Genomic DNA, 27,058 nt, shown 5'->3' on the forward strand with positions numbered 1-27,058 from the left:
CACTATGAGTCCAGGCAAAGACCCTACCTGGGCCGCCGTGTCCTCATCTAAAAAGGTACTGGATTTTATCGATGTTGCCCATATTTCAGTGTGTTGTACCATATGGATTACAGCCTACTCCATATTTGTCTTTAACACACATTTTAAAAACTGCAATAAATGCATGTATCAAGCAAGCTTTACATCATTATTATACTTGGAAAAAACGAGTATCACTTGCCAAACCCAGAAAATAAGGGGCCGTAGGTAAATTCTAGAAGGCTGATGTCAATGGCAATGAGCTTAAGACCTTTTCTCTATTAAAAAAGGACAATGACAAATGTTAGAGAAGCATTAAAGGCACATTAGCCCCAAACAGAGACCTTCTCCTTGATATGATCAGAAGTCTTGAACAAAAACCAAAAAGAGCCCAAATCATAGCGTGATTCAGGATTAGCTGGTGGTCAGTCTAGAATTGATCAATCCAGGTTAGTTAATTCGAAGTTAGTTAATGCTGGGTGCCACCTAAACCACCCTCCTGGGTACCATGCATCTCCCCTTGGTTTCCTCTAAAATCCCTTCTGGGAGGAGACCCACTGCATCTTAGCAAGAACAGGGAAGATGTGGGTTCTTTTCCTTGTTCCTGCCTTCCTTCCCCCAGTGCTTATCAGCCCCTCTTCTGCCCAGCCAGGGATACAGGGTGGCTGCCGGGTGACCCATGCTGACCTGAAGGAACTTCCAGCTAATGGGCCTGGAGGGGAGAATGTACACAATCTGGAGACAGATCTGGGTTTAAATCCTCACCTTGCTAATACCCTTAGTTTCTCCATCTCTGAAATGGGTTTGATGACCCCTGCCTTGGCAGCCGGATGTGAGGATGGCATGAGATCATGCAGGGCAGTGCTGGGTACAATGCTTAGCCCTCGGTGGGCTGTGGCTTCACAAGCTGCCATGGAGCCCAAGACAGGAAGAGGGGCCCCGTGGACCATTGCTCAATGAGAGGGGAGAAGCTGGCATCTGCCCAGTGCCTGCCATGTACCTCACACCAGGCTTTCTGGTAGTTATGTTGTTTACATCTTATAACCTCCCAGGGGCCTGTGTGCTATTATGATTGTTTTTGTTTTACAGACAAGGAAACTAAGGCTCAGAGAGGCCAAGTGCCTTGTCTTAGTCAACACAGCACTTTCACTTCAGCTTGAGAGGACACTTGGACCCAGCCTGTGCCCAACCTGGCCCTGCATGCCCCCAGCCTGGGGTAGCTCCTGAGCTCCCAGCGCTCAGTTTGGCAGGTAGCTTGTGTCCAACGTGCCAGGAATCATGTGCACTAGGCTGAGCTGTGACAACACAGAGCATTTTCCTCAAGGCTCAGTGGGGGGAGCTGCAGGATGTGGCAAGATGAGCCCGGAGACAGGAAGGAAGCTAGGAGGGGCGAGCGAGGGAGAGAGGGGTGGGAGATAGGGAGGGAGACCGACAGAGACAGAGACAGAGAGATACACACACAAAGACAGAGTGGAAAGAGAGGGGGGTGGGAAGAGACTAGGGGAGAGAGAGACAAAGAGAGAGAGTAACTGGGAGGAGCGAGAAGACTGACAAAAACAGAGATGGGGTAGGGAAGTCTAGAGAAAGATAAGAGCAGGAGGGAGGCAGACAGATGGACTGATGGGGAGGGCTCCAAGAAGGGGTGGGGGAGGTACACTGGGCACCCAGTCCACTCCCACAGGTGGCACAACATGAGCCCTCCCCATCCAGAGATGGAGGTTGGGATATCCTATCAAGCTGTCCCTTGAGTGGCCTTGAGCCCAGCGGGGACAGGGCACCAGAAACAGAGCCTCTGATTTCCTACAGCTGAACACTCCTGGCTAGTAAAGCAGTGGCTAGCGGGGACGACAGAGGGGGTTGGAGAAAGGCGGACGTGATGGGCAGAGGCTGGAGGCAGGAAGATGATGCTGGGATGAGGAACAAGGGGGACAGCTGTAGGTCTGGGCTTTCCTGCCTACCCTCTGGGGCACAGAGGGCTCTCTGTCCTTCCTTCCTGGCCAGGTGGAAACAAATGAGCTGAGGCCAGAACACCCTCAGAGCAAGGGACTCCTGGTGCCATGTGGCCCCCTGATGGGAGCTCCCTGGTTCTGACAGGCCAGAGCTGGCGTGGGGCTGGGAGAGATTTGGGCAAGGCTCAGAGCCAACAGACTTCATCTTTCAAGCATTGTAGTTCTGCTCCCGGTGAGCTAGGCATCTTGGGCCAGTCCCTTCCCTTCTGGGGCCTCAGATTCCAAATCTGTAAGGTGGGATAATAACAGCACCAGCCTCAGAAGGCGTCTGTCAGGACTAAATGGGTCAATACATGTAAAGAACTTGGCATAGTGCCTGGCAGGGGACAAGCTCTGCTTGGGCACCGTGGGTGCCTCGCAAATGGGCTCTGTGACCTTGGGATCATTGCTGCCTGCCCCTGAACTCAGTGCCTACCTGTTCTAGGTGAAAGAAGAAAGACCCAAAGAAAGGAAAAGCAGGCCCAAGTGCCAGCTCACTCCGCTGATCTTGCACTAAACCTGGCAGGATTTTTGGTGATTCGAGTCCTGAGGGAAGGTGATGTGCCTGGACAGATGCGGTGGGTGGAGGGGCAGCAGCCCACAGGGCTGGGTCTCCACAGAGGTAACAGTGGGCCTCCTGAGGCCACTCCCCTCTCCCCCCAGGGCCAAGGCCTTACTCTGGGTGTCATTCTTCCAGCCCAGCCCAGCCTGCCCCATGGCCTGGCACATGCCTGAAATAGTTCCTTTCTCCATGTTTTGCTGATTTGTATGTCTGACCCTTGAGCTTTTGTCCCTCTGTCCCTGCCGCTTGTAAGACCTCCTTTATGGGGCTGAGGTTTAGGGGGCAGACCGTGGAGTCTGAGGAGGTGGTGCCCTGTGCCCAACTGGCCCAGGGTTCTAAGGCCTGGACAAGTGTCCCGTGAAAGAGAGTATTAGGGGAGAGACTCTGAGCGTGAGATGCTGAAAGCGAGGGAAGGCTGTGCATCAGGAAGGCAGAGCGGGAAAGAATGGGGGCAGACAGAGATGGAGGAGAGAGGGGCCTCCGAGGGATGGGAGACATTGGGAGCCGTGGAGAGAGAGGGAGAGCCAGGGACAGAAAAACAGAAGGGAGAGGGGGAAATGGGTAGTGATAACAGAACCGATAGGGCAAAAAGGGAGTCAGAGAGAGGGAAGCAGAGCCAGAGACCGAGGAAAAGAGGGAGACAACACACACGGGGTTGGGGGCCATGAGGGGAGAGACACAGACAGGGAGACACTAAGAGGGACAGAGACCAGGGAGAAAGAGGAAGAAAAAAGGAAACAAGCCGAGCCACACAGGCCAAGCGGCCAAGAGGGAGGAACGAGCGAGAGGAACGAGCGACGGAGGCGGAGGCAGCGCCGGGAAAGGGAGCCTAGGGGCCGCGGGCGCCGCGCGGGAGAGTCTTGGAGGGCGCGGGGCGGCCGGACCCACCGACAGCCTAGCTGAGGCCCGGAGGTGGGAGGGCGGGGCGGGGCGGGGTCCGCGGGCAGCCCCGGGAAGGGGCCCGGGGCGCTTGGAGAGGTGGGCCCGGGGCGGGAGGGGGCCCGGGAGGCGGGGCGCGGCCGGGCGGGGCGCGGCGGGGGCGGGGCGCGAGGGCGTGTCCGCAGCGGAGCCGCCCCCGCCCCGCCCCCGGGTTGCGCGGCGCGGCTGAGCCGGGCCGGGGCGCCGGGGGCCGGGGGCCGCTGGCGCGGGCAGGAAGCGCCTCGCGGCCCGGGCCCGCCCCCCGCCTCCTGCCGCCTCCGGGCTCCCGGCTCCCGGCCGCGCCGCGCCCCATGCACTCGCCGCGCCGCGCAGCCCGCGCACGCCCGGATGGCTCGTCGCGCCGCGGGCGGCGCACCCCTTAGCTCTCGGGCCGCCGCGGCCAGCCCCCTGCCGCCGCGCCCGCCATTCCGGGCCCCATCCCCGTGCCCGCTACTGCCGCTGCTGCTGCTCCTGGGGGCGGCGCGGGCCGGCGCCCTGGAGATCCAACGCCGGTTCCCCTCGCCCACGCCCACCAACAACTTCGCCCTGGACGGCGCGGCGGGGACCGTGTACTTGGCGGCCGTCAACCGCCTCTACCAGCTGTCGGGCGCCAACCTGAGCCTGGAGGCCGAGGCGGCCGTGGGCCCGGTGGCCGACAGCCCTCTGTGTCACGCCCCGCAGCTGCCCCAGGCCTCGTGTGAGCACCCGCGGCGCCTCACCGACAATTACAACAAGATCCTGCAGCTGGACCCCGGCCAGGGCCTGGTGGTCGTGTGCGGGTCCATCTACCAGGGCTTCTGCCAGCTGCGGCGCCGGGGCAACATCTCGGCTGTGGCCGTGCGCTTCCCCCCCGCCGCACCGCCCGCGGAGCCCGTCACCGTGTTCCCCAGCATGCTCAACGTGGCGGCCAACCACCCGAACGCGTCCACCGTGGGGCTGGTGCTGCCGCCGGCCGCCGGCACAGGGGGCAGCCGCCTGCTCGTGGGCGCCACGTACACCGGCTACGGCAGCGCCTTCTTCCCGCGCAACCGCAGCCTGGAGGACCACCGCTTCGAGAACACGCCCGAAATCGCCATCCGCTCCCTGGATGCGCGCGGTGACCTGGCCAAGCTCTTCACCTTCGACCTCAACCCCTCCGACGACAACATTCTCAAGATCAAGCAGGGAGCCAAGGAGCAACACAAGCTGGGCTTCGTGCGCGCCTTCCTGCACCCGCCCGACCCGCCACCGGGCGCCCCGTCCTACGCGTACCTGGCGCTCAACAGCGAGGCGCGCGCGGGCGATAAGGAGAGCCAGGCGCGGAGCCTGCTGGCGCGCATCTGCCTGCCCCGCGGCGCCGGCGGCGACGCCAAGAAGCTCACCGAGTCCTACATCCAGCTGGGCTTGCAGTGCGCGGGCGGCGCGGGCCGCGGCGACCTCTACAGCCGCCTGGTGTCCGTCTTTCCCGCGCGCGAGCTGCTCTTTGCGGTCTTCGAGCGGCCGCAGGGGTCCCCCGCGTCCCGCTCGACTCCGGCCGCGCTGTGCGCCTTCCGCTTCGCCGACGTGCAAGCCGCGATCCGCGCCGCGCGCACCGCCTGCTTCGTGGAGCCCGCACCGGACGTGGTGGCCGTGCTCGACAGCGTGGTGCAGGGCACCGGGCCGGCCTGCGAGCGCAAGCGCAACATCCAGGTACGCCAAGGGAGCCGGACATCAGCTGGGGTGGGGGTGGGGGTGGGGGGGCAGGAGGGAGAGCGTGCGGGTAACTGGGCGCGTTGTCGCTGAGAGGGACACAGGTGTGAACGTGTGGGACCCAGATGTCCGTGTGGAGACCCAGGTATGTACTCTGGGCCACGGTGCATTTGTCGGGACCCAGGTGTACTCACGAGGATATAGGTGTCAGCCAGGGTGGGGGCACTGGTGCGAATATGGTACAGGTGTGGGCCTGCGGGCACTCGAGAGAGTACTGGGTTACAGGTGAGCATAACTAGGTGTGTAGGAGGGGTGGAGGTTGCAGGTGTTCACTGGAGAGAGCATGTGTTAGCCCAGGTGTGCAGTGGTGGTCCTAGGCATGTCCAGAGTGCAGAGCAAGTGAGTGCATGTCTGACCAGAGGTGTGTTCTGGGCTGGCTGTGTGAGCCTATCAGGGCTGCCCTTGGGAGTTGGCAGATGTGTGCTTGGGTGTGGCAGGTGTGCACACCGGTGTGCACCAGGGCCCTGCAGATATGGGTGGGGGTGTGCCGCAAAGAGGAGTGACGGGGTGTATGCACCAGACTCGTGTGTCCCTGAGCTGGTTATGCAGGAGTGTAGGGCAGGTGGATGTGTCCTGCAGGTCACTGGTGCAGCAGAGTGGGTCTGGGTGTGCACTGGGATGTATGTGGCAGGGAACACAGGTGTTTGGGAACTAGTAGGTACTGTGGGGAGGCCACTGGTTGGCAAATAGGTGTGTTCCTGATGCCAATTTTTATCCACTCATTCAACACATATATACTGAGCATGTAGCATGCACCAGACATGGGCACGACAAGCAAGACAACACTTGTGGAATGCCTACTGAGTGCATCAAATGGCATAACTGTCTTGGTTCTTATAACTACCCTCTTAGGTAGTCTTTATTCTCATCCGCATTTTACAGATGAAGAAAATGAGGAACAGAGAGGTTAAATAGCTTGCTCAAGATCACACAGCTGGGAACTAGCAGAGGCAGGGTTTCAATCTAGGCTGTCTACCCTCATCATCTGTGTCCTTAACACCACCCATTCTTTGCTGCCTTATGGACATGTTGCTCGGAGTGTGTGTGTGTGTGTGTGTGTGTGTGTGTGTGCACGCGCGTGCAAGTGTGTTGGAGGGGTCTCAGGTGGCTGGGGTGGGGAGGTGCCAGGGCCAAGAGAGTAGAGGGAGGTGAACAGGACTGTGTGCAGTACTGAGGTGTGCAGGGGGCAAGAGAGTGCCAGGGGCTCAGGAGGGAGTAAGGAAGGGCCAGGTGTGGCAGCAAAGCTGGGGGGTGGGAACAAGGCCCGGGAGGCTGGGGCTGGGTTGAACAGAGATGAAGGGGCCAGGTGGGGGATCGCTGTGTGTGTTGACCTTGGGGGAGGTTTATGACACAGTGGGGGAGAAGGGAGCTCTGTGCAGTTCCCCTGGAGAAAGCCCATCAGCAAGGGGTCACTTGTTCAGGGGGCCCTGAGAGGTGGAACCCTGTGCCTTCTCCTTACTCTGTATCCTCACGTGAATCTGGGGAGTCCGTTTCAACCCCAAGCTTTGCCACTCCCCTAGGAAGCCTCAGTTTCTCCCTCAGCAAGATGCTGAACTCAGCCTTTTCCTGGTGAGCCCTCCTTGGGGCCAGGCCCCCCGTGGTCCTGTCCTGTCTCTCCTCCATGGTCTTCAGGCTGTGGGAAGAATCTCATGAGATTAATTATTCCCCCGTGGGTGTGCCCAACACTGAGGCTTTGAGAAAACGCAGATTCCTTCTCCTGCATTCGTGCTCCCATGGCTGTCCACCACCAGCTGGCTGACTGCCCTGAAAATAAAAGGTCACGGTGGGTGAGCAGGGCAGATCGCCACCCACGGGGGCTGGCCAGGTCAGGGTTGACTGCCCAGCGCTGTGACTGGGACATCTACCATTCCCCTCCTCAGAGCCACATCCTCCAAAGGGGTGCGTTTGAGGGTACAAGCTTTGTTTGGGGGTCTCAGGGCCAGAGGAGGTGAGTGGGGAGTCAGTCCCTGCTCTACAGAGGGAAGACCCTACTGTGGTAGCCAGGGCTGAGGTCGGGCCAGCCCCTGGGCCTTCCTTAGCCTTTCCAGGGCCTGTGTGTCCATCCAGGCCCTTGGTGTGGGTTGATGCATGGGATTCCTCAGGCCGCAGCCACCGCAGTACCCCCCTCCCCCTCTGCAGGAATCGTCCTGGTTCCCACGGTCCCCAGCCTGGCCTGGTGCAGTGACTCACCCTGCTGAAGTGGGCTAGGGCTTCCTTCTCCTTAGAGGGGCAGGGCCTCTCCAGGGACGTAGCCCCAGGGACAAAGCGGCCTTCGGCCTTCTCCCCATGCCAAGGTGGGGTGGATTCCTGGTCCTCCTCGGCCACACTCCCTGTGTCCCCACCACACCTCTCTCCCTTTTCCCATGCCCTGTTGTGGGCTCAGATCAGTGCCACTGGGCAGTATCTCCCAGATGTGTCCAAGGCCCGAGGGTCTGGGCCTCTGGTGTAGCCATGGGTGGGGAGTGTGGAGGGGGATCCATTATTCTTGCTCCAGGCTGTTGCCAGCTCCCCAGTTATAGGCTAAGAACTTGGACTTTGTTTCCTGGATTCAAATCATACTCTGTCACTTCCCAGCTGTGTGACCTGGGCAAATGACTTAACCTCTTTGAGCCTCAGTTCCCTATGCTGTAAAGTGGGGACAATAAAAACAAAATCTCTAAGGCCCGCTTAAAGAACTAAATGAATGAATGAACATAAGTGCTTGGTACCTGGCCTGTAGTAAGCACCTGGTAACTCTCTGCTGTTCTTGTCGGTATTATCCCAGGGGCCTTATTAACACAGGTCTGGGCTTGGTCCTGGACAGCAGTGACCTCTTTTGGCTTGTTCTGCAGCAGTAAAGACCCCACAATTTCCCACCTCTAGCCCCAGATGGAGGCCTCGATAGACACTTCCTAAGTCCCTACTGTGTGCCCCAGCCAGTGCTATGTGCTGGAGACCAGTGGTGCCTCAGTTTCTGCTCTCGTGGCCCATGCAGGTGAGCAGAGGACAAATATGTGGCCATGCACTTAGATCCCAGGGGGCCAGGGGTGGGGGTAATAGGAAAAGCTGGGCAGTGGGAGCCCTGACAGAGGACATCACAGCCTCTGGGAGAGGCGCTATCAATGCAGAGGTGGGGGGATGAGCAGGGGTCGGCTACATGAAGCTGGCAGAAGATGAAAGGGTCCAGGCAGAGGGAACAGCCTGTGCCTAAGCATGGAAGTAGGAAACAGCAAGGAAAGCTGGAGGAATGGAAGGTGGTCCCTGTGGTGGGGGGAGTGGGGAGGATGTGAGAGAAGGCTGGGAGAAGTGGGCGGGGCTTGCAGGTCTAGAGAGGCCACACTGTGGAGTTGGGACTGTTTCCTGGGGAGGTGGGAGTTATGAAGGGTCTTAGCCAGAGGAGTACTGTGATCTGAGCACGTCATGCGGCACCTGGGTGGCTCAGTGGTTAAGTGGCTGACTTCAGGTTATGATCTCACCTGTTTGTGAGTTCAAGCCCTGTGTCAGGCTCTTTGCTGCCAGCTTGGAACCTGCTTCAGATTTTGTCTCCGTCTCTCTGCCCGTTCCCGACTCACACTCTGTCTCTCTCAAAAATAAATAAACATTTAAAAAATTTTTGAATGAGCATCTCACTTTCCCCCTCTGTAGAATGGGAGCGATAATAAAGCATTTACCTCATAGGACTGTTGTGGGGAATTAAATGAGCTAATACCTCTAAAATTCTTAGTAGAGTGCCCGGCACACGTTTGCAGTTACATTTGACCCTTGAACAACTCAGGGGTTAGGGGTGCCGAGCCCCTGCACAGTCGAAAACCTGCACATAACTTTTGACTCCCCAAAACTTAACTACTAATAGCCTCCTGTTGACTGGGAATCTCACCAATAACATAAACAGTGACTAACATATATTTTATATGCCATGTGTATTATATACCATATTCTCACAATAAAGTACGCTAGAGAAAATAAAACATTAAGAAAATCAGAAGGAAGAGAAAATACATTTACAATACCGTGCTATAAAAATTCCACATGTAAGTGGACCTGTGCAGTTCAAACCCACATTGTTTAAAGGTCAACTGTACTATGGGGCGCCTGGGTGGCCCAGTTGGTTAAGTGTCTGACTTCGGCTCAGGTCAGGATCTCACGGTTTGTGAGTTCGAGCCCCGTGTCAGGCTCTGTGCTGACAGCTCGGAGCCTGGAGCCTGCTTCGGATTCTGTGTCTCCCTCTCCCTCTCTTCTGCTCATGCTCTGTCTCTCTCTCAAAAATAAATAAACATAGAAAAAATAAAGGTTAACTGTACTATGATTGTTTTTAATGTAATTATTTTAGCGAGTCCCTAGGTGGCTGGTGAGGGGAAAGATGAGAGGCAGGGAGACTGGTTGGAGGGCTGGTGCTGTCTTCCAGGCTAGAGATTCGCTCGCTGACTTGCAAATATTTCTCGAGCACCTGCTGTGTGCCAGGCCTTGTGGTGGGCACTGGGTGCAGTGGTGAAGGCCTGTGTCAGGCCCTGCTCTCGGGGGCTGTGCACGGCCTGGTCTGAGGGCACAGAGGGAAGCGGTGGGTTCAAGACAGATTTGGGTGCCAGGGTGCAGCCCCAGAGGTGGACAGGGTAGAGAAGGAGGCTGCCCAGTCCGGCCCAGCATCGGGATAGAAGTGGGTGCTGTTGGAATAAGGCATGCAATCGGGTGCCTGTGGGGGAGAGAATTAATTTGCTTCTGGAGTGTCGGGCAAGATCTAGGGCCCTGGAATCCCTTTCCTCCCAGACCCATCTGGCCTGACTTCTCCAGCACCGGCTGGTCTCAGTGGGGCAGGCATGGGGGACTGGACCCTGCACTTCTGCCTGTTCCCCAGGGACATCTCACCTCCAAGTGAGGTGGTTCGGGTGGGCCTCTGGAAGCCCAGCCTTTCACCCTTGTTTTGGGGGGTCTTTTGACCCCACGAGTCCAGAGCCTTGGCCAGAGTGATCCCAGACATTGTAGCTTCTCACCTGGTGAGCTTTATCCTTTGCTCTCCACATTTAAGACCATGAAATCTTAGCCTCTGCTGCCCCCTTCCATCCAGGAGTGTGCCAGAGAACCAGAGAAGGGAGGAGCTGCCAAGGTGTGAGGTCAGAAGCAGGGAACCTTGTCAAATCCCCCCCGCCCCGTCCCAGGCTTCAGAGGGCCCCAGCTTTGTCCCTGGTTCAGGCATTATCTGGGGCTGTTGCATGCATGATTTTGAGTGAGAAAATTGTCCTCCATTGCGTGTGGCTTGGATCCCTTTCCTCAGTTCATGTTTGAGGTGAGAGTGAGTTGGGGAGTTGCTGTGTGCTGTTGATGGGGAAAGTGGGGCACAGGGTTACCCAGCAAGGCAAGGGCAGGCTGAGTCTAACTCTCTTCCCTGAATCTTTCCTCTCAACCTTTGAGTGACCGTGATATTTGTTTTTTTTAAGCCAAAAGGAAAACCAACAGGGAAATGCCAATGCTGCATTTTCAAGGTGTCTTTTTATAGTAAAGGTGGAAAAAAAACCCTCAGGCTGTTTTAAACTGGCATGCTGTGGGTGGGTGCTCATCGTCAAGAAGGCGTTTTCTGAACCAATTTAGGGGCTGAAATGCTGGGTGGAGGTGGAGGGAGACAGAGCTTCCAAGATGGGCTTTACATTTGGAGTCGGGCTGGGGGCTGGGAGCGTTCCCTGTGGCCAATGGTACAGACACTTGGTGGTTCCTAGGGGGTTCCAGCAAGGTTGATCAGGATGATCTTCTAGCCTAGAGAGACAGACAGGCCTTGGGCCAGGTGATGGTTAATATCCCAGTGCACCCTGGTAAGGTCACCAGTCCTGATTCCCAGGTATAAGATATCGAGTCCCATTGTTCTGCCCATAAACTGTGTGACCCAGGGAGAGTCATTTACTCTCTCTGGGCCTCGTGCTTCCTCATTGTAAATGGAACAGTGTCTCCCTCTGAGGATATGGGCAGGTTAAAATCTCACATGCACTGCCCAGGAAATGGTAGGAGGAGGTATTAGTAACAGGAGGGAAAAGCTATGTCTAAGAAAAGTGTGCTTGGCATGCAAAATGGCCAGCAGAGCAGGGAGTGCTCAGAGGAAGGGGTCAGCCTCTTGGAGGAGATGGGATCACACGAGGTCCTAAAGGTGACCTAGGTGGTCGAGACAGAGGGGTGAGGCGCGGGTGTGTCCAGGGCCGCCCCAGCTGAGTGAGCTCAGAGATAGGAAGACATGGAGAGAGTGGGCACGGTGTCACTGCTGGTGGCCGGGCAGACGCTGAACATCTGACGGACTTAAGGGGTGTGTGGAGGGAAGGTGCCCCGGTCAGCTCTCTGGGGCTGAAAAATAATCATCGCTGGGCTCCCAGTTCTGAGTGGGGTCACTGTGTTGGCCCTTCGTGAGCACCAGTGTGTTTGAACTCAGAGCCCCACCCCCACCCCCCACCCCTCCCGCCATGAGGCAGGAAGTGCTGTTACAGATGGGGAAACTGAGGGCCAGGGCCACACAGCTGGTTAGCGGGAGTGGGGATCTGCAGATTGGCTGTCTGGCCCCAGAGTCCATGCTGGGCGATGGCTGGTGAGCTCTCAGCTGGAGTTTTTCGGTTACCCTTGCCCCGTGGAGACTTGGGCGTGGCCCTTTGTAGAAACCCCGTTGTGTGGTTGCACTTCCACACGGGCCCGGGTGGAAGCTGGGAGCTATTGCTGTGGTGACTCAGTTCCAGAGTGGGGTGAGGCTGGCTGGGGCATCTGTCGAGGCAGGGGCTGATCAGGCCTTTTGAGGAAGTGGGGAAGGCGGGGAAGCACTAGTTGCATTCATCGCTAAAAATGTGATCCTCTGGGCTCTGGAACGAGTGAGCCTCCTGCCCCTTTGAGTGTGCAAGTGAGGGATGTGGTCAGTTTGAATGACGACTTGGCAAATGTCTTTCAGCACTGAGCCCCGCCCTGGACCATGCCAGCCGGGTACTGGGGCTGGGAAGGCTGCCTCCCTCCAGGGCAGCACTTCACCATCCAGGGTTTGCTAGGAGAGTGGATGAAGGATCTGTGTTGGCCTTAACCACAGTTAGGACCTGCCACACCCAGGCAGGCCCGAAGTGGCACATGAGTGCTGGACCCTGGCGCCGACACCCCGAATTCAAATCCTGGCTCCGTACCTTCCTAGCTGTGGCCTCTGGCAAGCCGCTTACCTCCTCTGGTCCTCTTTTTCCTCACCTGTAGAATGGGTTCAGCATAGGGAAGAACGGGGCAGCCTGGCGTTCAGCGGAGACTGTGTCAGTCGTCATCAGCCCCCTGCAAAAACGCTCTCCAAGAGTCAGATTTGCTGGCCCGTGGCTGCTGGTTTTCACAAAGGTTAAGAAAACTGGCCAGGTTCTGTGTTCTGTTTGTTGGAGGGAGGACAGACATGATGTGTATGGAAGAGGAGCATGAAAGCCTGAGGCCCTGGCGGTGAGGGGTCCCATCCCCTTTCCGGACTTCAGTTTCCCCATCTGAGTTGGTCTGGGGGGTGGCAAGGAGGCGCTTACCGACAGAACTGCTTCTGCCAGCATCATTATTATCGCGGTTAATGCTACTGTTTCTTGGGAACTTACTTTGTGTCAGACGTACTACAAAAGCTCTTTGTATATAGTCTATCTTTTTTAAATCTCCCCAGAAATGGGATGAGATGAGTGTTATACCTCATCTACAGAAAGGGGAAACAGAGGCCCAGAGAGGTTAGGTGACATGCCAGAGGTCACACAGTGGGTAAAAGTGGGGCGGGTATCTGGCTGCAAGCCTGTGCTCGTCACCTTTACTCCCTGGTTCCTCCCAAAACATTGACTAAAGGGATGTGATCCAAAGGGGCCCTCAAGGCCACAGTGGGAAGAGGTGAATGGGTCTATTTTTTTTTTAATGTGTGTGTGTGTGTGTGTGTGTGTGTGTGTGTGTGTGTGTGTGTGTGTGAAAGAGACAGAATGTGAGCAGGGGAGGGGCAGAGAGAGAGACAGAGAGAGAGAATCTGAAGCAGGCTCCAGGCTCTGAACTGTTAGCACAGAGTCCCACATGGGGCTTGAACCCACAGACCCATGAGATCATGACCTGAGCCTAAGTCAGATCTTAACTGACTGAGCCACCCAGGTGCCCCTGAATGGGTCTGTTTTAAAGGTGAAGAAACAGACACCCAGGGAAGCTGTAGCCTGGCTGGGGCTGCTGTGAGGAGTCCTGAGAGCTTCCCAGTGAGCCCCAGTGCCCAGCATGGTCCCAGGTGAGGGGCTTCTATTCCCCAGGACTGCAGCTGCCTCCGCCTTCACCCACCAGAGCCCAGCACCTCCTGAGCGGCGTCTTCTGTCTGTCCTTGCTCCTGGTGGAGGGTTGTCTAGAGTGTGGCAGTATAGGAGGGGACTCAGCTTTGTTACATGACAGCCCCCCAAAAGGGATGAATCAGACTCTGCCCCTACCCTCCAGGAGCTCCCAGACAGTCAGGGAGGAGATCATGACAGAAGATATGCTGCAACCAAGGTTGCACACTGACCAGCCTCTTCTGAGGGAGTCAAGGAAGGCTTCCTGGAGGAGGGGGATGGTGGAGCAGGAATATGGCACATGGGCCTGGGGAAGGCAGGCAGAGGCAGAGGCCCAGAGATGTGGTAGAATATGGCTCGGGTAGCAGGCAGAGATGAAGTTTAGAGTGTGTGGGGTCTGGGGTGCAGGCCAAGGATTTGGATGCTGTCCTGTGGGCTGTGGGGAGCCATCAAGGCTTTGGGAGAAGAGTGAGACATAGTTGATCTGGTTCTAGAAGGGACTCCATAGCTGCTGGCCCCTTATCAGCCCTGCTAGGTGCTGGCAGGAGCAGGAGGCTCTCTCCCAGAGCCCCCACTGTGGCTGGACCAGGTGACTCCCATGGGCCTCTCCAGCTCTGACAATGGTGTGGGGATTGCCATGGAAACCAGCCGGTGCCGCGTGGGGACAGGCCTAGAAAGTCTCCTGGCACCAGCCACGTGCATTTGGATCCTGGCTACCCCCGGAGTGTGGCTGTTCTCTTTTTCAAAGTCCGTGTTTGGGCCAGGGCCGAACCCAACAGGCTGCCTGGATGGGCCCCTGCACGGCCCACTTTCCCGCTGACGCTCGATGCCACTGAGATCCGAGATCTGCTGGGCCAGCGGGGCTGGCCCCTCCCAGTCCACCATCCTTTACCCTGAAACACGATAAATCACACGCTAGAGGAGGGAGGAAGCTCGAAGCTCCATTATGAGGCCCAGCGAGGCCCCAGCGGGGCGTTAATCATGTAGTGCTTTCTGCTCTGATCGGTAAATAATGGGGGGGCAGTGGGCAGAGGCCTTGAATTGGAGGCCAGGCCCAGGAAAGGAGCTGCATGGCCTTCTGGAGGTCACCTCTGCTCCCATGCCCCACCCGGGGCCCGTCCAACATCTGTGTCTCCAGAGGTAGCCATCTCCTTAATTGGCCTCGGTTTCCCTAGCTTGCCACCAAGGGCCTCTACAGCTCCAGGCAGCCAGGCTCCCAGCAGCCGTTGACAATGCCCAGCAGAGTGTTGGGTGGAGAGGCCGGGGTTAAGGGTGAGGACTCTGTAGCCAGCCTGCCTAGGTTTGAGGCTCACTTCTGGCCCTTCTGGCTGTGTGACCCTGGACAAGTCACTGCTCTGTGCCTCAGTGTCCTTTGCTATAAAGTAGCACTGACTTATTAGGGTTAAATGAGGCTGCACAGGCAGGGGCACAAAGTAAACCGTAGCTGCTTATTATGGTCGTGTTGTTTATACTACTGTATCTTGATTATCTTAAAGCTGTCCCTTCCTGACTTGGGGGTGGTCGCTGAACTGGGATGTGGGCAGCTGGAGACAGGGACCAGTGTGTCCCCTCTATGTCCCCAGAACATGGGACCCAGACCAGAGATGTTTGCTGAGGGCCTCAAGCCAGCCCTGTCCCCTCAGACATGTCCACAATCAGTCCCCTCCTCTGGGATGGAGGCCAACACCCAGGGGACAGGGAGCAGGGTGTGAGTTCCAGTCTCCAGGGCCCCTTAGCCCCAGAAGGAAGGAGGCCAAATGTGCCCAAGAGAGGCAGCTGCGGCTCTCAGCTTCTCCTGGCCGGCATCCCCTCCAGGGGAAGAGGCTGGGACAGAAACTGTTCCAGGGAAAGGAGGGGCTGGAGCCGCAGCACTCTGCCCGCCTTCCTCCCCTCTTCCCCCCCCCATTAGAGCTGGCGAGAGGGAGTGACTTCCCTGCCCAGGGAAGAGGAGAAGACTCGCTGGCTGCCCATCCCACACTGTGTTCCTCTGGGATCCCCCGGGGGTGGGGGCGGTGCGAGGGGAAGGGGGCAGGGCTGGAAATGGGGCCAGGCTGGGCCAGAATGAGAAACAGCTTCAAGAAGGGGGAGCCGGGTGTCTGGGGGGCCACGTCCAGCTAACAAAACAATGGCTGCTTGAGTCAGCGGCTGTGGTAGTAGTTCCCAGGCAGGCCTGAGCGGAGCAGGCCTCGGCCGAGCTCCCAGCACCCATCCTCGCTGTGGGTGAGGGTAGATGCTTGACTTTGGGAAGTGGTGGAACTGTCTGTCCTGCCAGGCTCCCGTGTGACCTGCACCGCTAATTGGGAACGTTTACTGAGTATCCGCGGTTGTCAGTTTCAAGGGCTGCTGTGAGCTGAGCTCTTTCCAGCAGCTCTCTATGGAGGGTGCTGTTATTGTCGCCACTTTACAGATGCGGAGATTGAGGCTCAGACGGGATGTGGCATCCCAGAGCGAGTAATGAGCCACAAGACTTAGTACGTCAGGAGCCTCAGTTTCTCTGTCTGTAAAATGGGAACACAACAAGAGTGTGCCTGTGAGGTAGCTCTGCTTGGGGCCTACCCACAGCAGATCTTCAATCCAGCCAGGCCCCTGATCTCAGCCTGGGGGCTGTCCCTCCAGGCTGTGTCCAGCTTGGTGGCAGAGTCTAGGGTGCCAGTTGTGGCTAGACAGACATATCGTGCTAAGGATGGCCTGGCTGGCAGGTTGACACGACCCTTCCAGATGGTCTCAGCTTGCCTTGATGAATTCAGTGCCCTGGGGCCGGGTGACCCACCTCCTCCAGAGAAGGGTCAGGGGTACAGAGGTGCTCCTCTCTGAAACTCTGGAAGGGTCTACCCTAGCTGCTGTGTCCATTGCTACTTCTTAGGTTTTTCCTGCCTGATTCAGGCAGCCTGGCGTCAGGTAGGGAATTATCACACTGTTGTCCTGAGGAAGCCTCTGCCCCTCTCTATGCCTCGGTTTCACCTCTGGCTCGGAGCCAGGCCTCTTGACTGTTTTCTGTGGCTCAGTTGGACATTCTGTCCCCGCCCACCCCTCCAGGAAATAAGCATCTTGATCACCCACTGGGAGGTGCTGGTATTTCCTTCCCAGGCAGGAGGCGTCTTCCTCCTTGGTGTGGGGTCATTGCCGGATGCCCGTTAGAGCCAGGTCCATCCTGTTTCCTCCCTGGGCTGACACACAGTAGGCCCATGGCTCTTTCAATGACTCAGTTTATCGTCAGTGGAGGCGTCGGCTTAGTGGAATCTGGAGCCATAGCCAATAGCTGTGGTTTCCAAGAAACTGCAGGGGCTAAAGTTAGAAGGGGGAGTTTGGGTTTGGGGTCACAAGTGTGGCTTCAAATCCCAACCTGGGTACCATGGGTGAACCTTGACAATGCTTCCCCCTTTATCCTCAGGGCTTCTGAAGAAGGGTGGGGGTAGGGGCTATTCAACAGGGCTTTGTGTGAAACAACAATCCTGCAGAGTTTAGTGGCTTTTGTGGCCCCCTGCAGGCTGCCTGTCAGACCCCCATCACCACCCTACCTGATCCTTGCTTGCTCCGTCTCCTCTAGTCCTTGTCTCTGCAGCAGTCTCCTGACAGAGAATTCATCCTCTTTGGCTATCCGAGCTGAAGGAAGAGTTGGCAGGGAACAGCACTGAGAGGAGCCCCAGGGTGGGAGGGGGGCAGGCCAGGTGGAGCAGGGTCTTGAGAGCCCAGGAGCAAAGTTTGGGTTTATACTGAGGGCACTAGGGATCCATGGAAGGCTGTTGAGCTTCAGAGGTGACACAAATTGGTTTGTGATTGGTTTTTTCTTTTTAAAATTTTTTTAATGTTTATTTATTTTTGAGAGAGAGAGAGAGAGAGAGAATGAGAGCGGGAGAGGGACACACACACACACACACACACACACACACACAGAATCTGAAGCAGGCTCCAGGCTCCGAGCTGTCAGCACAGAGCCCAGCGTGGGACTCCAACCCATGAACCTTGAGATCATGACCTGAGCTGAAATTGGACACTTAACCAACTGAACCACCCAGGTGCCCCTGCTTGTTTGTTTTTTTTAAATAACCTTTTTATTTTGGAATAACTTTAGATGTATAGGAAAGGTACAAAGACAGATAGTTCCTGTGTACCCTCCTTCCCGTTTTCCCCATTGCTAAGGTTCTATATTCCCATGGTACATTTGTCAAAACTAAGAAACCAACTTAGTACTTTACTCTCAACTAAACTCCAGACTTTACTCCACGAATATTCTTTTTTTCTTTTCCAGGGTCCCACATTGCATTTAGTGCTTTGCAGTTTTACAAGCTCCCTTTGGCCACCGTGGAGGGTGAATAGAAGGGGGTTTGGTCCAGCCCCAGCCCAGGTATATTTTTTAATACCCGAAAGCCATTGTGCCCTTCCAGGTCCTCACAGTTAAACTTCACTTTCCTGGGATCTCGATTCAATAACCATCAAAAACTTGAGGCGGAAAAGTGCCCTCAATTCCCAAGCACAAAGCCCCAACAGCCGGTGTAGTCTATCGCCAGGACGGAACCACTGGGCCTTGCAGCCTGCCACGCCGGCCCCCCATTGCCGTCTCATCCTCCTCGGAGCCACCTGCGGTGGGGCTGAGGTTTGGTGGGGTCCGTGGGCAGGATGCAGAGGCCTGAGAAACTGGGCTCTTGAAGCTCGTGCTCCCACTGGCTTCCTGGGAAGAGAAAGTCAACACAATTACAGTTGGTAGTGAAATCAATATGTCAGAGTTTTAATGGGAGAGTGGGCAGAGCAGAGCTTTGGCCCCAGGAGGCAGCTAGCTGAAGAGGGAGGGTGTGTCCTGCTCTCAGGAAAAAGCTGAGACCAGCAGCCAGCTATTGCTCATCCCATTTCAGAGAGGGAGAAACTGAGGCTTTTAGAGGAACTAAAAGTAGCAGCCAGGTGCCGCCTGGGTCTGAACACCCGATTCCCGTGTTGCCACACACACACTAGGCATACGGTTGGCCCATATGTCGGTCTCGTTCTCCAGCACCCAGCATGGCAGTGTTGCTCTCAATCTCTGGAAAAGCAGCAGCTGAATACAGTCAATCACACTTTAGTCAAAATTAGTCTCCTTTCTTTAGGAAACACTCACCCTGGAGTGTAGTCTCCACCCTGGAGAAGCTCATGTTTATGCTATCATGATAAATGAAAGTGGTGACCAGAACAGTGCTATCACAGAAGAGGGGATATGTGTGTGTGTGTGTGTGTGTGTGTGTGTGTGTGTGTGTGTGTGTGTTTGAGGCACATCTTGAAAGCTGGTGAAAAACTTGCTGCCTGGGCATGTCTGACAAAGGGAATAACATGAGCCAAGACAAGGGGGACTGATGGGCCAGGGGAAGTATGAGGGCTCAGAGGTGTGGGAAGGACATTGGCTGCTGAGGGAATAACATTATGAAGGATCAGGAGCCCTGGTGGGAAGGTGTGGCCACATTGGAGGAATTGCAGAGGTTGGTGTGGTCAGAGCAGAGGGTGGGACAGAGGAAAAGAGCAAGACTTGAAGCTTAAGCGGTTGGAACCAGATCCAAAGGCCTTGAATGCCAGGCTTGCTCCTAAGGACAGCCAGGAGCTGGAGAAGGGTTTTATTCCAGAGAGGAATTAACCAGTTTTGTGCCTGGAATGGTGGCTCCACTGGATTGGAGGGGACTGCTGTGATCGGCCGGCCCTCCTCTGCTCTCAGGGGCATTTGTGTTTTGAAAGACCTACGCAAAGTGAGACTTGAAAGAAGACGGGTGCTAGGGGAGGAATTTCAGACAGTGTCTGTCATAGGGTCCGGGCGGTATTTTGAGCCTGTGGAGCTAACTGCCCCTGGAGACCAAGTTTGGCTGAGGCCACACTTGGGCTGGCTGTCCTGTCCCCAAGACCACTGTCTCCTCTTTCCCAAGCCTGCAGCCCACTCCCCCAGCAGGGGAGGCATTTCCCGCCTGCTTGGTGGACATGTCTCCCAGCTTCCACTTTTGAGCCAGTTTGCAGCCTTGTGATCTCTCCTGCCGGTCGGGGAGTCAGCTTCCCCCTCAGAGCACAGATCATTCAGAGCAGCTGACAGGGGTTACTTCTCCTTTAAAAATTTTTTTTTAGATTTTATTTTTAGGATAAGAAAAAAAAAAAAGTTGGAGGAAAGGCTTTTTAGAAAATTCCTTCGGTACAGAATTAATGGCTTGTGAACGTCAGGGCGGGCAGGCGAGAGCTGGATTCCCAGCGTGCTCCTGCCTCATCCACTCTGCCGCCCAGCCCACAAATCACTGTGATCTGGGTGCCTTGTCCGGCTTCTCTTGGCTGGCTGGGGTCCCCCATTGCAAGGCCCAGGGCAGAAAACCCCAGAGGTGTCATCTGGGGCCTCCCGGGTCTTCCCTTCCCTCCCCCTCTCTCAGAGCTCAGGGAGGAAAATCATGTCCCCCAGGCAAGGGTTTACAATTTTAATTTTAAAACAGCTTATTATTTCATGACGCAAGTAATCCATATTCAGTGAAGAAAAGTTATGTAACCCCTAGTAGAAGCTTCCCTCGTGGCAGGCCTTGGGCCCAAGTGCCCACTCTCCTGCCTGCTTGCTGACAGTGCCCCCCTCACCTCTTCCCTGCAGCTGCAGGACTGCTGAGGGGTGAGCCCAGGACCTGGGAGAGGCAGCCGGGGAAGTGGTTCAGCACCCTCTTTCCACAGCTGACCCCCATCTCGGGCATACAGAATAAAGTCAGGCAGGGTAGGTCTGAAGCTGAAAGACAAGAAAGAGCCAACTCTGTGACACCCCAGACACTGTCTGGGAATGACACCCCAGGCAGAGGGAACAGCAAGGGCAAAGGCCCTGATGCAGGGCCCAGTGTATGAGCAATAGAAATGAGGCCCATGTGGCTGGAGTGGAGGAGGAGTGTGGGTGAGGAAGGTATGGGATGGGCTTAGATGGGCCCATAGCCCCTGAAGGGAGGATTAGGATCCAGTGTTTATTCTGAGTGTTGTGTAAACCATCAGAAGTTTCAAGCAGGAGAGACCTCTTTGCATTTTTTTAAAATTTTTACATTTTTTTAATGTTTATTTATTTTTGACAGAGAGAGACAGAGACAGTGTGCAAGTGGGGGAGGGGCAGAGAGAGAGGGAGACACAGAGTCCAAAGCAGTATCCAGACTCTGAACCGTCAACACAGAGCCCTATGTGGGGCTCAAACTCACAAACCAGGAGATCATGACCTGAGTCGAAGCCGTATGCTTAACCAACTGAGCCAGCCAGGCACCCATTTCTTTGCATTTTTAAAGGGCTCCCTTGTTCAGGGGGACAGGTTGAGGCCAGAGTGGGTCCAGACCAGAGGGGCTAACTTAAGGTGCTCCTGGGCAGTCCAGCTGGAAAACTTTTGAAGTAGGCACAATTTGTTCCAAATTCCACTTTATAATAATCATTTTAGTGACACTCATATCTGAAATGGCAACAGTGTCTGACATTTACACACAGTGCAGGCGCTTCATGGTGAATGATCTCATCCTGTTCTTGTGAGGGAGGGTGCAAGAGATGTACCTACCTAATAGTTGAATAAACTGCGGCTTGAAGAAGTGAGGTGGCTTGCCTGCTCACCTCCAGCCATCCTGGGGAAGACCACCCACTCATGGGTCCTGCCTCCGGGTGGCCCCAGCTCCACCCTCCCCCACCTCTGGGCTCAGGGCCTGGCCCCCCAGGGACGCTGTGGGATACAGGCCCCACCTGGAAGCCTGTGGGGCCCCAAATTGTACTTATTCACCCAAGGACGGGCGGACCTCGTATTTATTGTTTGTTTTTGAAAACTAGCTGAGCTTTAGAGCAAAACCCATACGGGCACATCACCAGTGGCTTAGGCTTACAAAAAGCATAAATGAGAAATTAAAAAAAAACACACACACAACAGGAACGCCTGGGTAGCTCAATCAGTTAAGCATCCAGCTTCAACTCATGTCATGATCTCGTGGTTTGTGGTTTCGAGCCCCACTTGGGCTCTGTGCTGACAGCTCAGAGCCTGGAGCCTGCTTCAGATTCTGTGTCTCCCTTGCTCTCTGCCCCTCCCCCGCTCATGCTCTATCTCTCTCTGTCTCTCAATAATAAATAAACGTTAAAAAAAAAAAAAAAAAAGAAAAAAAAAGAAAAAAAAATTTTGGGGGGGTGCCTGGGTGGCTCAGTTGGTTGACGTCCGACTTCAGCTCAGGTCATGATCTCATGGTTTGTGAATTTGAGTCCCACGTTGGGCTCTGTGCTGACAGCTCAGAGCCTGGAGCCTGCTTCACATTCTGTGTCTCCCTCTCACTGCCCCTCCCCAGTTTGTGCTCTGTCTCTGTCTCTGTCTCTCTCAAAAATGGATAAACGTTAAAAAAATTTTTTTTTGGGGGCGCCTGGGTGGCGCAGTCGGTTAAGCGTCCGACTTCAGCCAGGTCACGATCTCGCGGTCCGTGAGTTCGAGCCCCGCGTCAGGCTCTGGGCCGATGGCTCGGAGCCTGGAGCCTGCTTCCGATTCTGTGTCTCCCTCTCTCTCTGCCCCTCCCCTGTTCATGCTCTGTCTCTCTCTGTCCCAAAAATAAATAAAAAACGTTGAAAAAAAAAATTAAAAAAAAAAATTTTTTTTAAGCCACAGCAAAATGACTCTAAGGCTACACCCTAAAGCCAGTTCTGATGCTACATTCTGGTGGTGACCTTCTGAATCCCTGCTCAGACCCGCCGATGCCCACATCCCAGCCTCCAGGGGGCCGAGGTGTGGCTCAAGTCTGCTGCCAGTTTTTCGTCGTAGAAGAACGACATTGCAACTGATCCAGAGCAGGCCCCTTCCCCTGTGAGTCTCAGTTTCCCCATCTGTGACATGGGACCTCATAGGGCTGCCAGGATTTAGGGAGTCGATGCACAGTCCTGGTACAATCTCAGTTCTCAGTAAACACAGCCTGTTAATGTGTCTACTGTTGTGACCGTTACCTCATTGTGTATGCACTAGCTTTACCAAAATGGTCCCTATGATATCCTGTGACTTTTCTCAGCCAGCTATCTTTCTGTCATAATCCATACAGAGCTGAGGTGTCACCAACGGGTGGGGGCAGCCCTCCTGGACCATGCGCCATTATTTTCATGCTCAATCCTGCTGGACACTGAGGTTGTGCTCCCCCGCCTCCTCTTCTAAACCATGCTTGTGTCTGCATCCTTGTGGATTTGCGCAGTTATCTTCTCAAAGGTGCATCCTGGAGGCCTGTTTTGTATCTTTGTGCAAACTGCACAAGGATCCTTTGGAAGAAGCAACAAGACACGGGGGGAGGTGGGAATGAGTCCAGGGAGTGGCTGGGGCCTGGGGTCACCAGCTGCGTTGGTCTCACTCCAGTGTGTGGTGGGACTGGGCCGCCACTTGGGGTGGCACCGGGCTGATGCAGATGGCAGGGCTGTGCCTTTGGACTCGCCTTGCCTTCGTTTGCCCGTCTGTGATGTGGGCAGGTGGGGGGATGTATCTTGGGGAAGGAGGGGAGGGGCTCAGTCTGGGGTCTGGTGAGCTGTTGGGAACTTGGATGGTGGTGCCGGGGTCAGAGCAGAGGACATGGGAGAAGGAAACCCCCCTGGTTGCTGTCGAGACCCAGCCAAGGGAGGAGGGATACCTCTTGGGTATCAGCAGGTAAGTTGAAGCAGAGGATGGTCTGGTGTGGGCTCCTCTGCTCTGCCCGCTGTGACCCGTCAGGAGGGGCAGCTCCAAGGTCATGAGGGTGTGCAGGCCTCACCCTGTCCTCACCTTCCTGGCCTCCTGACCTTGCCCCGTTGCCGGCTCTTCTTGCCTCCGTCCCATAACTTTTCCTATGTGGTTCTTACTGCCTGAAATGTCATGTCTCCGGGGCAGCTCTGGGACTGAAGCTGAGGTCAGGGGTCCGTCTGCGATCAGGGATAGGGTCCTGCTTATGCTTGGGCCCGAGCCCAGAGCAGGGCGTGTAAAACGGCAGCGTGATTTTAAAGCTCTGATGCTGAGGTCTGACATACGGTGTGGGCATGGAGCCAAAGAAGTTTCTAGAGCCAAGGTGTGACATACTGCTTCTCTTCCAGCTGCAGCCGGAGCAACTGGACTGTGGGGCTGCGCACCTGCAGCACCCACTGTCCATCCTGCAGCCCTTGAAGGCCACGCCTGTGTTCCGAGCCCCGGGCCTCTCCTCTGTGGCCGTGGCCAGTGTCAGCAACTACACAGTGGTCTTCCTGGGCACAGTCAGTGGGCGGCTGCTCAAGGTAGGGCTGGGGGGTCAGGGCCAGGGAGTCTGAGGGAGGTGGAGGGTGTGGGGGGAGGGGGAGCCTGGGTAGGCTGCACAGGTGGACACTACAGGTCTAATACTGGCCTTCATTTTCTCTGGTTTGCCTGGCACCTTACAGTTTACAAAGCATTTTTCACATCTGTTTCTTCTACTCTTGCTCATAACAAATTGCCTTGTCCTGCAGAAGAGGGAAACCAGGCCTGAGAGAGGGCCCTTCCCTCTGGTCTCTAGGACTTGGGCTTTGAAGCAGAGGGATCTGAGTTCAAGTCTCTAGGCTCTGCCACTTGCTGGCTACTTGACCTTGGGCAATGCACTTTCTCTCTCTGGGCCTCAGTTTCCCTGGCTTTTGAGACTGCTGTTAGGCTTTGACGGGTGAAGGCCACAGCCTGGCAAGTGGGGGCTCTCATTGCCATTCCCTCCCCCACCTGGCTGGCTGCCCTCGGAAGATCTCCCCGACCAAGATGACTGGTTTCTGGAGGTGATGATGCCTGGCCCCAACACTCCTGGAGCTGGAAAGGATGAGAGGCACCTGCTTTCCCCACCATGGGGTAGGAAGGGCTTTCCAGGGCCTGGGCCGGCTTCCTCCCAGCCACCTCCCACCCTCTGCCTGTTGGGAAAGTCAGCTGCCTGGCACAGCTCCAGTGTGTGCCAGGCCCTGGCCTAATTGACTCAGATCTGATAACTCAATTCCCTCAGCTGCCCAGGTGGACGCCACGGGCCAAGGGGTAGGCTGGGTATTGGAGCCCTGGCCGCCTGGCCCCGGGACCTTAGCTGGCCCGCTAGCAGTGGTGAAAGGTGCAGGTGTGGGAGCAGGGAGGGAATGGGGTGGGGTGGGCATCCTTCTCAGCCTTTGAAGTCCCAGTGAGGGTCCTTAGACAGTGAGACTCATGTTTTGGGGTCAGATACTTGGATTTGGATCCTGGCTCTGCTGGTCCCAGCTGTGTAACCTGGGGGTGGCTGCTTCTCACCCTGAGCCTCAGTTTCCTCATCTGTCATGAGGGAAATGAGTCGGACCATCCCAGACTGTGGTCAGAGTCTGCTGTCCCCTGTGAAGCAGGTAGTGCCAGGATCCCCATTTCCCAGGTGAGGACGCTAAACCTCCAAGAGGGGAAACGACTGCCCCGAAGTCACACAGCTGCCCCTGGGCCAGCTGACCAGGAACCCACATGACCCCTTGACCCAGGCCTCTTTACCCACCACCCTGCGCTGGGCACCACCTTCTCCCACCAGCCCTTCCCTGCTCGGGGCTTAGATCATAGCATCTAGCCCAGGCTCTGGAGCACAGTAGGTGCTCAATAGACGTTTGAAGGAGTGGAAATAAACCAAGTGCCTGCCGGGTGCCTGGGGCAAGGGCAGGAGCAGGTCGGAGACTGAGCAGGGGCCAGGCTGCCTGGGCAGACCCTACCCAGAGGTCACCTGGGACAGGTGATGTCTTGGGCTGGAACAGAGCCTGTGGGAGCCTGGGAAGAGAGTAATTTTAATTTGGTGTGTGGAGGGCATTTGAGAAACTCTTCCAGAAGAGGCCCTGGGAGGACAGATCCTGGCTGAAAGTGGAGGAAGAGAAATACTCCAGCAGGGAGCACAGCGTGGATAAAGGCCTACAGGCTGGAATGCTTGTGTTGGGTTGAATGGGTAGAAATGAGCCTGGCGGAGTAAATTGGGGTTGGTTGTCGGGGCCTTGAATACCAGAACAAGTTTATTCCATAAGCAGGCGGGAGCTACCAAAGGTTTGGAGCCTACTGAGAAGGCCAGGCAGTAGGAGGCCCAGGGAGGCATCTAAACTACTGGTCCCAAGTCAGGGCCTGGCAGGGCCTTAGACAAAGCAATGTGTTGGAAGTGTGAGGGGCCAGCTGAAAAAGAACAAAGTTTGATGGGGCTCTTGTGGACATTGTCCTCAGGAGGACATGCAGAGGGTCTCTCAGAGCCAGAGAAGCTTCCAGGCCTCAGCTGGTCCTGGTCTTCCTCCTGACAGGACCTTGGACCCCACCCTCTAGCCTCATCCTTGGACTGTGGGGTCAGATAGGCCTGGGCTTGCACTGTGACCCTGAAGTGTCTTCATTTTATGACTCTCACCAAGTCTGTAGCCTCTCTGGGCCTCCATCTCCTCATCTGTGAAATGAGCACAAGAGGGGAGGCATGAGAAGTGTGGCCCCATCAGCACTTCGCAGGCATCTTCTCCATCTGTGCTTACCACCGTCCCAAGGGGCAGGTGCCGTCATTAGTCCTAGTAGGTCAGGAAGCCGAGGCTCCCAGAGGGGAAGTGACAACCTGTACGTTTGTACAGCACGTAAATGTCAAAGCTGGAATTCAAACACACATCCCTGCTCTTAGGCATGATGCCAGACAGCTGCCCAGAGAATCTTTTATAAAGTGTAAGGTCTGCATGTATTCCCAGGGCGGGATGTGATGGAGAAGATCAGTCAGGGAGGGAGTTCCTGGTGGGGCCATACCAGAGGCAAAGGTGGAGAGGCCAAAGCCACCGCCCCCCTTATATGTCTGTGATTTCCTACCAGTCCTAGAAGGTCTGCAAGAAGATGAGGCTGAGACCCCAAGCCTGAGTCAGGTCCCCACCTCCAGGGGCATATCCCCTGCCGTTGGCACCCTCCCAGTGCCCCATCACCCTGACGGCCACGCCCCACCCCCACAGATCAACCTGAACGAGAGCATGCAGGTGGTGAGCAGGCGGGTGGTGACGGTGGCCTACGGGGAGCCTGTGCACCACGTCATGCAGTTCGACCCAGCAGACCCTGGTTACCTTTATCTGATGACATCCCATCAGGTAAGGCCAGAGCCCTGGCCTGATGGGGTCCCAGGACACGTGGGCTTTCTTCCTCTCTGCCTCCCACCGGGGGCACCTTCCCTTCCCATGCCTTCCCCGTGTACACATCACCTTTGCAGGGAAGCCCTGTTTCTCCTAATTTCCCCTGTTGAAGCATCGAGCCTCAATTTCCCCGGCCTCTCGTGGCCCTCGCCACTGCTGATTCCCCGGGCAGAGGCCAGCAGCCCCGCTGAGCTGGGCCCTCCCCTCTGCCTCTAGATGGCCAGGGTGAGAGTCGCCGCCTGTGCTGTGCACGCCACCTGCGGGGACTGCGTGGGTGCAGCCGATGCCTACTGTGGCTGGTGTGCCCTGGAGACACGGTGAGGCTCCCGGGGGCAGAGGCTGGGTGTGGGCAGCTGCAGTGGGGCCAGGGGCCCGCCAGGGTCCTGACCTGTGCCATGCCGTACCAGGTGCACCCTGCAGCAGGACTGCGCCAACTACAGCCAGCAGCATTTCTGGACCAGTGCCAGCGAGGGCCCCAGCCGCTGTCCTGCCATGACTGTCCTGCCTGCAGAGATCGACGTGCACCAGGAGTATCCAGTGAGTCCCGGGGGAGCTGGGATTCAGCTCGGGGTGGGGAGGGG

At 56.2% G+C, this 27,058-nt stretch overlaps 1 protein-coding gene across 2 annotated transcripts in view; it reads left to right on the plus strand.

The window, feature by feature from the left end:
- The first annotated feature begins 3,685 nt into the window (after window positions 1-3,685).
- PLXND1 (plexin D1) overlaps window positions 3,686-27,058 on the plus strand; it is a 59,739-nt gene continuing 36,366 nt past the window's right edge. Inside the window, exons 1-5 of one of the 2 annotated variants that reach the window (XM_058725909.1) lie at window positions 3,686-5,154; window positions 23,457-23,633; window positions 26,304-26,435; window positions 26,694-26,794; window positions 26,885-27,014. In XM_058725909.1, the coding sequence (XP_058581892.1) occupies window positions 3,835-5,154; window positions 23,457-23,633; window positions 26,304-26,435; window positions 26,694-26,794; window positions 26,885-27,014 (1,860 nt within the window). In that variant the 5' untranslated portion in view covers window positions 3,686-3,834. The remainder of the gene's footprint in view (window positions 5,155-23,456; window positions 23,634-26,303; window positions 26,436-26,693; window positions 26,795-26,884; window positions 27,015-27,058) is intronic. The other variant, XM_058725908.1, reaches the window with a different exon arrangement.

The sequence above is a fragment of the Neofelis nebulosa genome, chromosome 4 (genome assembly GCF_028018385.1).
Source record: "Neofelis nebulosa isolate mNeoNeb1 chromosome 4, mNeoNeb1.pri, whole genome shotgun sequence".
In the NCBI taxonomy this organism is placed as follows: domain Eukaryota; kingdom Metazoa; phylum Chordata; class Mammalia; order Carnivora; family Felidae; genus Neofelis; species Neofelis nebulosa.